Source organism: Cydia splendana, chromosome 24 (genome assembly GCF_910591565.1).
Source record: "Cydia splendana chromosome 24, ilCydSple1.2, whole genome shotgun sequence".
Lineage (NCBI taxonomy): Eukaryota > Metazoa > Arthropoda > Insecta > Lepidoptera > Tortricidae > Cydia > Cydia splendana.
This window is the reverse complement of record NC_085983.1, coordinates 2,973,876-2,989,412: the sequence shown is the minus strand read 5'-3', so window position 1 is coordinate 2,989,412 and position 15,537 is coordinate 2,973,876. Positions and strand designations below refer to the sequence as shown.

The following is a 15,537-nucleotide window of genomic DNA, read 5'->3' as shown; positions in this document are numbered from 1 at the left end:
TTTACCATACATATACATAATCATAATGAACGTTAAAAAAACAATCAATGTAAGTTTTACAATTATAAGATTATAGTAAAGTTAGGTACCTCTGGTCAATATTTTATATTTCTTTAAAAAAAATGAAAAAAAAGTTAAAAATCGTTTTCGTATTAGCCTTTTAGTTTAGTATGTAGGTATTATCATCTGATATTCTAAACCGCGATTAAGTCGCTACTATTAATCGGGTTACTTGAACCTGTCAGACAGACCTGACACTCATTAGCATATAATTTTATCGCGGGAAGCCTTCGTCTCACTGTCACAAAGCTGATAAAGAGACGAATACGTGTCGATAAAACACCTTGATAATCCAGAACCCCTAGTTTAAATTTCATTTGATAGCGTGATTTGCGTTCGCGTTGTCTCATTTTGTATGGGATTTTGAACAGCGCGCCAAGCGGGAGGTTTTGGTCAAAATCCTATACAAAATGACACTTAATTTAAACGCGTACGTCACGTCACGTCACTGTATCGAATGAAATTAACACTAGGGATACAGAAGAGTACTGGCACAAGTGGCACAACTGATCTGATCACGCATTGGTGAAAAAAGTTGTGAGATTTTCAGAGGCTCCGTGTGGTCCAACATTTTTTACAATCAATTTAAGGCAATTAATCGACAGGGCAAGGCTGAAAGGCACCAAACACTATTGGAATTTTGAACACCGTGTGGATGATTGGAGCACCTAAAGTGGTATCTATAATGAAGCTTGACACACATTGATCCGATCGTGGTATTGTATTGTATTGATATGTGACGTTTTCTATGAAAAGGGACCTTATTGTCGATGGCGCTTACGCCATTATTAACGATGCTCCGATATAAATACAATGCCGCGCACCGCTGTGCGGTGTAAGCGCCATCGACAATAAGGTCCCTTTTCATTATAGTTGTACAATTCAACTAAAATATAGGCCACGCTGAATATTGTCATGTTAGATATTCGTAATTAAATTTGAGGCTGCATATAGGATTTTACATTATTTTGTAATTAATTACGAAATAAGAATAAACAACGAGTGCCAAAATTCTACGAAAAGGCAAAATATTCTTCTGTAGATGTGAATTGTAACCTGATTTTTATTCCGTGATTATTTACAGAAAATAATCCCTTATTGTACATATTTAAATACTTAACGAACGAATACAATAAAATGACATTTACTTGGGACTTGAGATTCTATTGTTACTGCGAATAGTGCGATGTGATGTAAATTAGTGTACATATTTAATTAATCAATTTAAAATCATTTGGTTTTACTTGTTACGTCAAAACTGCATCAATATCCAACTATTGACCGTCTGGATCAATGTGAAAAAAGCTTAGAGCTAACTGCGTATGAAATAAATATCATATTATCCTCTTTTCTGTAGAAAGAAAATAAATTTAGGAAGTAACCAAATACAAAACAACTGATATATTTACATAATGTCGAAATCTATAGTCTAAAACATATGTAGGTACCATATTTGTTAAATTACAGTAACAAAAAAAGATAATGTTTTTAACACTTTCAAAACTAGATTTAAAAAAAATCAAAGGCATTACGATAAGACTTCAAAAAAGAGCAATAAATATGAAATTTAATTTATATACGCATTTAACTCCAAAATTGGGGGCAGCTATGATTTTAAATCTGATTATTATTTAAATGTTAATCCTACAATACGGACGACCCCAGTATTGGAACCATTTGTATTTTAAATGCCCTCTTAAACAAAGTAAGCAGACATGCATACATAAGCGTAGTGTTTATTATATTTTTTTAAAATTTTTTAATTTAAACGATTACATTAAATACATATTCTTGGAATGTTTTGTGCATCGTTTTAATAAATTTCGTTTCTATTTTATGTGTAAATTGACTTTTAACTTTAAAGCAGAGTTTGAGAATATGGCATATCTTAATAAATAGATAATTATTCTAAAGTGACTTCGTATTCGAGTGATTATTTGATTATTGTTTTGAATTATAAGACTTGGTCGCGAACATTTTAACCTACTGCCGTGTACGTACTACATTTTTCAGACTTAAGTGAAGGATATATTAGATAAGTATAGTAAATAAAACTGATTACTAATTATTAAAATACTTACATAATTCTTGCAAAATTGTGTTCTTGTATAATACGAATAAAATCTTGCGTGCCTTTTTGTTTCTTACGAGTTTATAAATATGGAACTTTCAAGTCATCAGAAAACAAAATATCAACGGTATTTTTGCAATATAACAAGAGAAATTGAGCTACATAATTTGTTTATATGAATAGAAGTGGATCCCATTTATAACTACTGTCCCTATTTAATTATATTTAACTTTTTATATAGATAGCGTTAGTATATCTTAAAATTACAATAACCATATCTAATTCTACCATACACATTGTATATTATCTTAGAATACGAACAGGCGGCGAGACAGTATAATGAAATAAGTCAAAAATTTCGTAAAACAACGGACAATCTACTTTTAAATGCACAACCATGTATAAATTCTCTATTTTTTTTTTCATATGACAACAGTATTTTTGTTAAAACGTTAATTTGTAACTTTTTACTAAATTTTTGACTTATAACCTCAAATTTTCAACAGTGGCATCAAAATAATCAGTCTTTTGGGTTGGGTGGATTATCTACAGGATTGAGATCATATTTATTAACAGTTTTGACATTTTTAGTTGGTGGCTTAATTCATTATTTCGATAAAACTATTTCAGTTCAGTGAAAACGTATTTCTCGAAGTTTTTTGTTATATTTAAATTAAGACAAATAAAATTAGATGTTAAAATGTCTCTATTGTGTAATTTATACTACTACAGAATACAAAATAAAATCTAAAAAAATAAACCAAATTCCAGAGCAAAATAGATTTTTTTTTTTCCAAAATTGGTCACTATTAAAAATATAGTTGTATTGTAAAAAAAAAAGTACTAAATGTCAATATGAACACATGTTACATGAATTAAGCCATTATCTCGTCTATTTGAGAATCACATACTACAAAATACTTAAAAAAAACTTTTTTTTTTTCGAATTTTGAATTATGCTTTTTCACCTATAGGCTACTTATGCTACGCTAATAGTGCTTACTCTAACTAACACAATAGTGCTAAAAGCTTAGATTACGAACAAAAAACTTCAAAATGTGGTAAGTCTTTAGTCAACCCTGTTTTGAAAATAAATTAGGGCAGATTCGTTTTCTTATAGACTTCAGCGGTTGTAGCATGGTCGCATTTTTATCGCCTGTCACCATGTCTGTCACGTTCTAACAAGTATGCAAGTGACAGGCGTTAGAAAACCTACCATGCTACCGCCGCAGTAGACAATGTAGCTTATATATCTGGGTTTATATTTAAAAATTGTTATACAAAGAAAATAGAGCAGACGTTTTGAATGTAAAACTTCTGTTCACTCTAATTTCTTTACATACATGACATAGAATTAGACCACGTTAAGTTGGCAGCGATTTTAATATCGTATCAGACTGTGCAAGTGTTATTTAAACGTCATAATTTCATAGATGTTTGACGTTTAAAATATCACTTGCCAGTCTGGGATATCAAAATTCCTGCCAACTTGTTGCCTGAATGTTCATGTCAAAGTTGATGTTATTTCAGAATGTCGTTCTAAAATGATAGCATAACTGATGGAAAGCGGTCATCGTCGCCCATGGACATAAACAACTTCAGAATAGCCACATGTCTACAAGACTCATAAGAAAACCAACGCGTCGGTACTAATTTATCGATTGGCCTTAATTTCTCTAAATCTCAGTAAAATGGGCGGGAAATATCATGAACACATCAAACTTGAGTTTCGGCAGTGAGCACCTAGATGTTTGCGCCGTCCGGTAGAGGCCGCTAGTGCCGAACCAAGATTTTTAATCTAGCAGATATTTAAGAGAAAATAAAGAAGAAAATAATTGATTTTTACATAAAAATCAATGATAATGTCGAAAGATAAGTAAGTAGTTGTCAGAAGATAGCAGGTGTTATCTTTTGTGAAAAAAAACTTTGTATTATTTTATTATTGAGGTTAATTAATTGCTTGGATGTTACGAAGGATAGCTTTAAATAGGTGAATTTAATTCAAATAAAATAAATTTAAACGCTTAACTGTGTAATATTCGGGGCATATTAGAAATAGTAATAAATAGTCAGAATAGTATGCTTGGTAGGCATAGGCAGTAGCGGCATCTAGCGGTTTTGGTCAGCAAACTCAAACAAAAACAACTTCAACCTTATATCAACAACAATATGGCATTAACCGCTTTTTTTTTTCGTAAAAAGGACGATAAATAAAAAGGCATATAATAAAAGATAACTCGAATTGAAGAAAAGTAAATATTTGAGCTAGATTTAGGATACTACTTAAAGTTATTATTATTTTTGTGTAAAAATGTAAATATGGTAACCAATAAGTCTAGAAAAGAAACTAGAATTGATTTTAGAGTTCAGAGTATGTAAATAATAAAAACATAAATAAATTATATTTCTGTCCTTTGATTTAGTTTTTAAAATGTATTTTGATTAAAAGGAAGCCCAATATAGTATTTCTTTAATCATTTTTGTGTTTTATTATAAATAAAAGGACAGAAACTGCATAACATAATAAACAGCATTGCGATATACTGTCAAATTACATTTCGACAGTTATTGCAAAGCCAACAATTCTGTCAAAAAAAATCTATGCAATTCTAATTTGTAATGAATTTAGAATTTACATAGCTATAATTTTCTTGACAGATTTAAATCATTGAAATTACATTGCAATTTTAAAGAGTATGTGTGTATTTGAGTCAACTGTGTGTATTATGCTTGAAATAATCAAATTGGGTTACTTCATAAGCTAATATTATTTGATTGCACAAATATTATTGAGTAGAATATTGACACATGCTCTTTAAGATAATAAAAAAAACCATGCACTTACTCTATGATTTCATCTAACTTTTCTCGTCTCTCAATATGTTCAGGCTCTGAAATGTGTGCCATCAGGATGGATTCGCCAGCGATAGGATTCTCGAAGCACAGAGAGCAGGCGTACACGGCTTCTCCAAAGCAGACAATCTTGTTAACATCCCGGTACATTGTCATTGGATTCAGCACTGTACTTGGCTGTATTTCTTTTCCGGCAGCAACACACTTCTTAATATATGCTGTTTTGTATTGGAAATGTATCTTCTCACAATGTGTTTGGCTCAAAATGTGACGTAGCAGACTGTTCTCGTCAGTTTCGGTGACTTTGCAAGTTGGGCAGTAGAATTTTATAACATTCTTGCACTCAAATTCTTGATTGCTCGCTTCACTCTTGAGTTGAACACTGTGGACTTGTACGTAGAATGTGATACGTTCAATGGCTGGTGTTTGCAGCAAGTCACAGTACAGGCTTGTGTCTTGGAAGCTGCAGTAGCTGACAATTTGATCAAGAGATTCGGAATAAGCTGTTAAAGTGGACGAATCTAAGCTGAAGTTACCGATTGATGATGTTATAGACTGATTTGATAGAGATCTTTCATCCGATTTGGAGGTCAAGCCCGAGTCGGTTTCAGAGTGAGAGTGACAGTTGCAGACACATTTGGAGTCACACAGATCTGTGTCCTGTTCTTCTGTGCCAAACAGATTAACCATTGCTTCACGGAGATCTGGAAAATCAAAATGTCGCATTTTCTTCTTACTCCTCAGTTTAGTTGTAAAAGGTTTTCTTTCTTTTGATTCATTTAAATAACAATTGACAAATTCATCTATAGTATGTTTCACAGACATGAGCTGCTTTTTAAATTTCTGCTTGGTAATAACGTCTTCTTTTTCGACAATGACATTCCATGGGCCTGAAGGGCTTGGAGCGCGGCTGTCGACAAATGCGGCATCTAGCATCTTCGGCTGTTTGACTTCACCCCCTGGTACGGTTGGCACAAGAGATCGGCAATGAAATATTTTAGAGACTTCTATATTAAACTGGAAATCAGACAGAAGTTTTTTCACGAAACAATCAATTTTCTCTAATTTGTTTTGATAGTTGAGAAGGAGTGAGATCCTTTCTTCTTCATTCTTATCCAACTCCACGTCTCCAAAAGACTCGAGGCTGGTGGACCGTATCAACTGTTCTTCCTGAATTGGTTGTACTTTGCGACACATTTTGACTTTCTCTCGTGATGTTATAGAACCATCGGAGTCCGAATGGTCTGAGAGAGACTGGATATCACCATTATCATCAGAATCATCATCGGACAAACCAAAATCAAATGACTTGTTAAAATCAAAGTCTTTGAATATATCAGCACTCTGGATTTCCAAATGCACATGTTTAGGTGTGTTCTCGCTGGGGGTGTCATCTGAATTTTCCTGGCTATCGCTAATTCTTGCGTCTACATCTACCTTCAGTTTTTTACATTTTCTTTTAGCTTTCTTTGAAACTGGCGTCTCAGGGACGTTTAAGATGTCAGTATCTGAGAGAGAAGACTTCTTAGCAGCAAAATTTTTGACTGATTCGGGTAATTTAAGGCTTGTTGCATACCTGGATGTAGAGTCGGGCTCCGTTCTCTCGAAATCTATGCTTTCTGATGTTTCGCCAAAATGTTTTTGCGCCCGTTTGGTCTCCTCGTACCCAGTATCCCCTGGTTTGCCGAAATAATTGATGTTAGAAAGCATCTTCCTGAGAGAAAACGCCATTTTTGTCCATCTAAGGCGTCTATCGCAGAAAAATACGCCTCGTACCAATCAGCTGGTGACAAAAATATTTTCATTTAATAGCTACACGAACAAAGAGAAGTGTAGATGATAATTATTGAACGATCGTTACCTTTTATCAATCCTCCAGCGAGTAACAAAGAGTAATTAAATGTATCACGTCATTATAACAAAGAAAATGCAATGTTTTATTTCAGAATACCTGCGAAATGTAAAATATAAAATTGCGACAAAGATTCTAGATTGACAACAAATGGTATACTGCACGACCAAATTGAAAATCACTACGTCATCCCTCTTAGCGCTAGTAGTCATTGTATTAAGAAGCATAAATGCAAATAGGTCATCAACTAAGTGACTTCTTAATTTTTACGGGTAGCAAAGTACATGGTACATCAATATTTGACGAAGGTTTGAGCAGCAGCTATATTTTTAAATCATGAAAATTTTAATTACTTACTGTAATGTTAATATAAAATATCATTTTTTTAATATTATTTGTATTTATTAAACAAATATAGTATGATAATGTCATGGTAAACTTCCATATCACTTCAAATATTTAGGTCTACTTAAACATTCACAGCTGTCAAGTGCCAAAATGAACCCATTTTTGACGTTTAGTGCTGAACGGGCTGAACCAAACAAAATAAAATCCGTATTTCACTCATCATAATTTAGCATAAAATCCAGACACCATGAAGCCCACAGGCGACATAGACTCGCTCCGCACCGAGCACGAGTCCGATGAGCAATGGACAGTGCGGCGGAACTTCATGCTCGAACATAAAGATGATTTTGGAGAAGACGAGTTGATCACGTTGGCTCAACTCTTTACCAATATCGAGTTCCTGGGATGCAGGTATTTTTACGTGGTTATTATTTAGTTTGTAAAGCTCGCTCCACACTCGTGCGCGAAGCCGCGAACGCGTGTGTAGAGAACGCAGATCTGCGAATTCAAAGACAATTTATTTTCACCAGATACCCACCCGAGACGATGAAGAGGATAGCCATGCTTTCGGAGAAGGTGGCCTCCAACTACCGGGACAGCCGTAAGAACAAGCTGAAGCGGACATTTGTGCAAGCCAGCAGCGCTGCCGAGCAAAAGGCTAAGAGGACCTTCAAATAAATGTGACATATATAGTACGTATTTTTTGGCATTAGAAAAAAGGTAAACAATCTTGACATGTCTTTTAATTGAAAAACACGTTTTAAAAATAAATCACGTCAAATATGTAACAATTATGAATCTAATCTCATCTTCTTCCTCGCATTATCCCGACATTTTGCCAAGGCTCTTGGAAGCCTGGTGTCCGCTTGACAACTAATCCCAAAAATTGACATAGGCACCAAGTTTTTACGAAAGTGACTGCCATCTGACCTTCCAACCCAGAGGGGAAACTAGGCCTTACAACAACAATTATGAATCGAATACGATCATTTATATTCTTCTGTTTTCATAAGTAATAGTTACTGATTTATAAAAAGCGTTTTTCAATTACAAGGCATGTCAAGATTGCTTACCTTCTTTCTAATGCTAAAAAAACGAACTATAGTCTAACACACCTAGCTTGTCAGCAATAAAAGACGGCAAAATTAATAAAATGCATGTGCAAATGGTTGTCCTCCCGAGAAGAGTTTTAATTATTATAATAATTAAATTAAAAGCTATATTCCCTTAAAATTCCTTTTTTAAGTACTCTCATTTGTTTTTGTATGGTTTTTATCTATCTGATGTAAAGTGTCATTCTATGGAACTTGCTAACTATGTAAACAAACCGCCATATTGAAACCGTCTAGAATGAAGAATTTATTAGTGACTTATGTTTACATAGTTAGCAAGTTCCATAGAATGACACTTTAGTTCGGCAACGTTATACCTTAACCTTTTGACCGCTACAGACGGCTGTTTCCGTCATCGGAAAGCCAAGGACTCAACGTCGGCCACAGTCGTCAGTTTCGCCAATGTAATAGGGGCTTACGCGGGCTATCCCTTCGCCATCTGGCGTTCAAAAGGTTAAAATACTGTTATACCAAAGAGAATAGACAGTGTGACGTCCAGGCTCCGTTGTGTACTGGGTGATCAAATGAAACAACTGTTATCACTTGTGCACTCCGCCAGCCACCCACTCGCCATGACACTTCTCCACGGATTGAAGCTAGCGGGTAGTTGCGTCGTACTGTTTATTGTGTAATCGTCACATCTCTCCCTTTTTATAACGATTTATTTATTTTACTTTATATATTTATCATGCAACAATAGTTCAGTTTATCGTATTATCTTATACTCGCTAGGTTAATTTATTTTTCCAATCTAGGTATACTACCACCGGTTCGGAAAGGTTAACCTCAAACCCGAGAAGAACCGGCGTAAGAAACTCGGCGAGGTGTGGATGTATTCATTTTACAACAGTGAAATAATAAATATTTTCCAACACTAGCAAGCCTTTAAATCTGTAAAACTATTATTTTACTTTTACAATTTCTTCTTAGGTGTCAGTCCCTCTCCTTCTCCTATTTGCAGTTTTGAGTTTTTTATTCAATTGCTTATAACTCAAAGATTTACTTTAAACGCCTTAATTACTACATTTTCCTTTTGATGCTTACACATTTCCAGGTATTTCCATTAGCATACAATATAATATTTTACTAATTAATACCTATTTCATGATTTAGGTACAATAACATTGTAAGCTTGCCAAGCGTCTTGGACATTAGTTACTTATTGGCAATAACTGATTGACTCAGTTTTACTTGTCTTGTATGATGTTAATATATATAATGCAATTTAAAATACTTGTAGATAATCCAAGGTCAAATAAAGTAGGAATGTTACATTCGTTGTAGAGGTACCACGTCAAGTATGATTTTACTTGTGAATAGGTTAAGCAGACAATAATCTATATAAATATATTTATATATTATTAATTTGTTAGGTACCTACTAAGATTTACCTGCCTATTTGACCATTATTATTATTAATTGCATTGCATACATATCTAATTATCGTTCTTTAATTATAATACTTGAATAATATAATCTTGACATCAATTAATCCAAATATTTAGGTATTTCAAACATTTTATTGCTCAAAAAGTAACACAGCAAATATAATATCGAATGTAATATTATTCTAGCAACTTACTTATGCGAAGAATCATAATTACAATTTATGTTATGAAAATAACGTAACACCTTACTAATTGAAAGCTGATTTTGCAATTGAATTGTGACCAGTAAGTATTGTATTATTATTTCCACAATAATTACTGTCAGACTATCACATAAATATTATTATTTGTACTTATACACTTTTTCTTCGGTTTATTTCAATTACTTGCAACATATTTTATAAACCTGAAACATAGGTATACACCTTGTATGTCTGCTTCCTATTCCTATCCTGCCATTGGTAAGTATGCCATTTAACTTCAATAAACATCTTCCAACGAACCAATGGAATTACATTATTCTAACCATGATCCCATGAAATAGGGGAGAGGGGGGCAGCCTGGTACACTTTTTACATTAAGTGTCATAGTTCAAAATATTACCTATTGAATTCAGTTTTAAGCCTCAACACAACTACCTACGTTATTAACCTATGTAATTACTGCATTTGCACATATATAAAGCTAAAGATAAAAGTACAAATTAGATTTTTGCAACTCAAGGAATAATGTTCGATACTGTCCCAAGAGTGGGTAGCTTTGAACTTACAAGGGGCAGATTTGAAAAATGGGCTGTAACGGCAATAATATCGAGATATACGCGTTTTTTTATCTGTACTTGGCACAGTTTGTCACTAGAAATAATCGTGTTAAGGTGGATGTGTAGGGCTGTCCTGCCGACTAGCCACCAAAAGATGGCGTGATTGTGCACAAATTGCGGATTATCACTATTTCTTTCAAAACCCAAACAATTTTCTAAGATGTGTTAATATTGGCGCAAACAATAAAAAATATTACGTCTAAATCGAAATATATTCCACTCAACAGTGTCTCATTTCATCAAAATCTGACAAAACTGCAAAATATTGCAATTTCATGCATTCACGCACACTACCATATCCCCCAGTGTCAGTCTTGTGACCATTAAGCCAAAACAGACTAGAGGTCGCTAGTACAGAAGATGGCTTTTCTGATTACTCTCATTAGCTAACTAGGGACAAAAGTGTAAACTAGATGGCGCGGTGTAAGAGATGATTTTTTTTGCAAGATTAATTTAAGGTAAAGGCGTATCCAGACGAACTGAATTTAGCACCAGAATGGGCGGATTGTCTATGGTCACGGACGGTATATTCTGTAAGGCCTCGACAGACCTTGCTACAAATACCGGAATGGAACGGAAATCACATGCAATTATCGGTGAGGTATATAGAGGTCCATACAATAAATTCGTGACCGTATGCAGACCTTTATTATTCTTTTTTGCTCGACGCTGCCTTCGACTGCCATACATTTGTTATACTACCTACATAAGCAATACCCACATTATATGCACGTAGCGTACGTTTCGTGGCTCCTGGCCGAGGCGTTAGCTTGGTCCGATTTTAAGCTACCTACATTCCAAATTGTAAATTTCAAAGGTCACGATTACATACTTTCTACAATGTTTGTTTTCACACCGCAATGAATGATGAGTGTTTCTATTGAGTAATACACTGACGTTGGAAATATAATATATATTTAAATTAAACCATCATAACATTATAACACAATAACAGATATTCCTTTCTTTTAGCGCTGTGACATTTTGACATAGAACTCTAGTAAATTCATAATAACATTGATAACTAACCTGCCAGTATAAATCTATACATACTCAACACGCCTCCTTAGATTTATACATATTGGCAACACATAAACACTTGCAACACTAATCTACAATAATAAATTAAATAGAATTCACATTCTTTGAACAATTACTATTTTCAAACTTTATCTTGAACACGATGTATAACACAGTGTATATTATGTTACATTTAACATTTGTCTAAATTTAAAGAATTTAACATGATCTAACGATTTAGTCAGGATATCCGCTGCATTATCTTCAAAATTCACTTTTATAATATCTATAACTGTTCCACTAACCTGACCTTATAGAGATCGTTGGTTTTCTTCATAATCTTCAGATACACCCATTTAAAATCAAGTACCTTTTTGTTCTCTGGAGCATTTACCAGCGTCCAAGTATTATTCTTCACAAGACTGTTCATCTCTCTATCCATTGCCTCTTTCCATTGCTCTGCCTCGTTACATTTGGTCGCCTCCTGAAAAGTATCTGGAATCATCGCATCACAATAATTAACAGTTATACAATAGTAGCCGTATTCTTCGTCGAAACGGACTGGTGCTTTAATTTGTCTCTTAGACTTTCTCGTCTCATCGATTACGTTGTCGTCATTATCATTATCATTCTCTTGTATTGTATCTTCAGGTTCAATTTCATTTAGGGTATCTTCCCACTTTTCTTCTTCTTTTTTATTTTCTTCTTTACCTTCTTCCTCGCCGTCAAAAGCAATTAATTTCACATCTTTTTCAATTATATCTACGTGTCTTGCTATGACAATTCTGTCATTAATCAGTACTCTATAACCAACATCAGTATATCCGAGTAGAATTCCCATTTCTGATTTATGGTCCCATTTTGACCTTCGCCTTTCTTCTGGCGTTCTAACATAAACTTTACTGCCATACATTTTTAAATATTTTGCAGATGGCTTCTTCTGGAAAAATAGTTCATAGGGAGTCTTTCTTTCTAGAGTATTTGTCAATATTCGATTCTTTAAATAAGCTGCTGTTTTTACGGCTTCTGGCCAAAATCGTCTGTCAACTTTTGCTTCTGCTAAAAGGCATCGTGCCATATCCATAATCGATCTATTATATCTTTCTGCTGTACCGTTCAACTCATGCACATATGCTGGGCAGGGCTTAATCATAATACCCTTTTCTCTCGCAAAATTAAAAATTCTTTTATTAATATATTCTCTACCATTGTCGCATCTCAATTCCTTTATTACTTTTCCTGTTAAATTTTGTAGCTCATTTACATATTCCACAAAACAGTCATATACTTCTTCCTTTGATCCGATACAAAATACTTTTGCTAACTTGCTAAAATCATCTATAAATGTTAGAAAATATTTTTCTCCTTGAAGTCCTCTCGTTCTGTGTGGTCCATTAACATCCGTATGCACAATCTGTAGTATGTCTTCTGCTTTCGTCCGATTATTATTAAATGGTAAGTTATGCATTTTGTTTTCAATGCAGATCGCACATTTCATATAGTCTGACTCTAATTGCTCAGGTATTCCTTCCAATAGTTGTTTTCTGCACATAACGTCAAGATGATTGAAATTTACATGACCAAGTGTTCTATGAAGTTTTTCTTTCAATGTCATATTACTGCTTGCTACATTTACACCAATTGTTTTTGTAATAAAGCTTGTCATTTTATATAATCTGTCCTCTTTCTTCGCAATTGCTATTAGTTCTCTATTCCGGTTATATATCTTTGACAAATGTCCTGACGAAATTATTGTATGATTGTCTGTAATCTTCGCATAGCTCAACAAGTTTGCGCTCATCTCTTTTATGTAAAATACATTACCTATGACCACTTTATTTTTATTCTCATAAACAGGAAAATATGTTGTAATGCTGCCAACTTTCGTTGCGTTCAAAAATCTTCCATCTCCAACTTTTACTTTTACGGGCATCTTTAAAGTTATATATTTGTCAAAATATTCATCTGTATTTACGATGTGGTCTGTACAGCCGCTGTCTAAAAGCCAATTTATCTGACCCAACTTTACCGTATTCTCTTCACTTTTCGTCGAATTATGCACAATTGATGTGTGGAAGCAATTTTTGTTATAATATGTATTGCTCTGGTAAGATCCTCTACCTCTATTTGGTCTAAAATTATTGTCACCACGTCCACGACCATGATGTGGACCTGAATATCCGCGTCCACGACTTCCGTGCCAGCAATCTCTGCGCACGTGACCGGGCTTTCCACACGTAAAACAAGTCGGTTTATTTTCAGTATTTACTTTAAATGCGTTCGATCGGTTAGGTAGCACTTCATCTACTTTTTGTAAATTTTTCATTCGTATTTTACTTTTCAGATATTCAACAGTTCTTTCAGTTTCCGGTAACACGTCTATTAAATCGCCTATATAGCTGTAACTTTCCGGTAGCGCTTTTAGCATATAATTTAATTTTTCACTTTCAGAAATAATGGCGCCGGCATTTTTCAAATCATTGACACATCTTTCAAAATCGTCGAAGAAAACATTTATATCCGTATATTTAGCCAGCTTTATATTTTCTAGATTATTTCTGCACACAATTTGTAAAGCGGTAGATTCTTTCAAATACATTTCGTCGAATTTTAATATTATTTTATATGCCGACTCTACCTCGCTTATATATTCTAACTGCCGGTTGGTAATAGCGCTGTAAATATAATTCGTGGCTTGAATATCCATCTCTTCCCATTTACTAGCATCGTCCTTGTCTGTTTTATCTCTAGTTGCTACTTCCTTACATTTCTTAAATTGTAAATATTTCATCAGCCGAATTTTCCAGTTCGCGTATTCAGTTCCGTCAAACACGGGTATAATTATTTTATCGCTATTACTCATTTTGCCACTTACTTGTCGATATCTTGCCGCTTATTCTTCATTCACACGATCCTGCTACCATATTGAGTAATACACTGACGTTGGAAATATAATATATATTTAAATTAAACCATCATAACATTATAACACAATAACAGATATTCCTTTCTTTTAGCGCTGTGACATTTTGACATAGAACTCTAGTAAATTCATAATAACATTGATAACTAACCTGCCAGTATAAATCTATACATACTCAACAGTTTCCAAATGGTCCAAAAGAGCTTTTTCCAAAAAAAAAATAGACCTGAGTCTCACAGACCCTATATATTATAATAATTTGTTTATATGTAGTTCTTCCAGCTCAAAATTACTGGCATATTCAATCCTGATAGTAAAAAAATCCTCCAAATATTTGTGGCTTTCCATTACAAATAGGTCCTTATACTTCAAGTGCAATAAGGTCCTTTCCAACTGAAATTCTTATAAAAAGGTTCTTATTGCACATGAAACATAAGGACCATTGCATTGTCTGAATGGAAAGCCACATTTGTATGGAAATTGTAGATTCCACTAAGTAGGTACGTCAAACCATGAAGTTATATTGTTTAAACTGGAGCGAGTTGTCAGTTTTTTTGCCATACTAATTTGAACCTTATCACCGAGACAGAATGTTGTTCGTACCAGACTAGAGAAAACGGTCCACATGAGATAGAAAAACCTGAGCCCTGTGTCTCACTCGCACATGTTGCCAATGTTAAAAAGATACCATTGTGATAGAAATTATATCAATATACTACTGAAACTCATTACCTTCTTATACTATTTTAGTGCTATATTCTAATTACAGTTCTGATATCTTTTAAGTAATTTGTTAATTATTATGATGTTAATATTATTAACTGATTAAGCCAAGCATGTGCGCAACAAAAAAAACAGTAAATTGAATATGGTAGAAATTGTAGTAACTTTGAATATTAATTGGTATCCCCAACTTGATGACGATTAGGGTCACCATGATGTCGGTACGATTTGGATCGGTCTTACAAAATTGTTATTTCCTACTTAATGTAAAAATAACTTTACCTAAATAGTATACTAATAAATAAATAAAGATATACTTATTTTGGCATGTTTAATTATTCGGTTCACGTAATGAGAGCTACATAAT

General features: G+C 33.8%; 2 protein-coding genes and 1 long non-coding RNA gene across 3 annotated transcripts in view; 2 read left to right on the top strand and 1 right to left on the bottom strand.

Annotated features, from left to right (window-relative positions):
- Positions 1-15,537, top strand: part of LOC134802534 (uncharacterized) — a 43,812-nt gene that overhangs the window by 2,402 nt on the left and 25,873 nt on the right. The gene's annotated exons all lie outside the window — the stretch shown is intronic.
- LOC134802298 (uncharacterized) lies at positions 4,160-7,098 on the bottom strand. The gene is made up of 2 exons (XM_063774882.1): positions 6,846-7,098; positions 4,160-6,767 (listed from the first exon to the last, which is right to left on the bottom strand). Exon 2 carries the CDS (start codon positions 6,713-6,715, stop codon positions 4,973-4,975), a length of 1,743 nt encoding a protein of 580 aa, XP_063630952.1. The 5' UTR covers positions 6,716-6,767; positions 6,846-7,098; the 3' UTR covers positions 4,160-4,972.
- Positions 7,354-8,354, top strand: LOC134802188 (partner of xrn-2 protein 1-like). Its single transcript, XM_063774783.1, has 2 exons — positions 7,354-7,595; positions 7,715-8,354. Exons 1-2 carry the CDS (start codon positions 7,432-7,434, stop codon positions 7,860-7,862), a joined length of 312 nt encoding a protein of 103 aa, XP_063630853.1. The 5' UTR covers positions 7,354-7,431; the 3' UTR covers positions 7,863-8,354.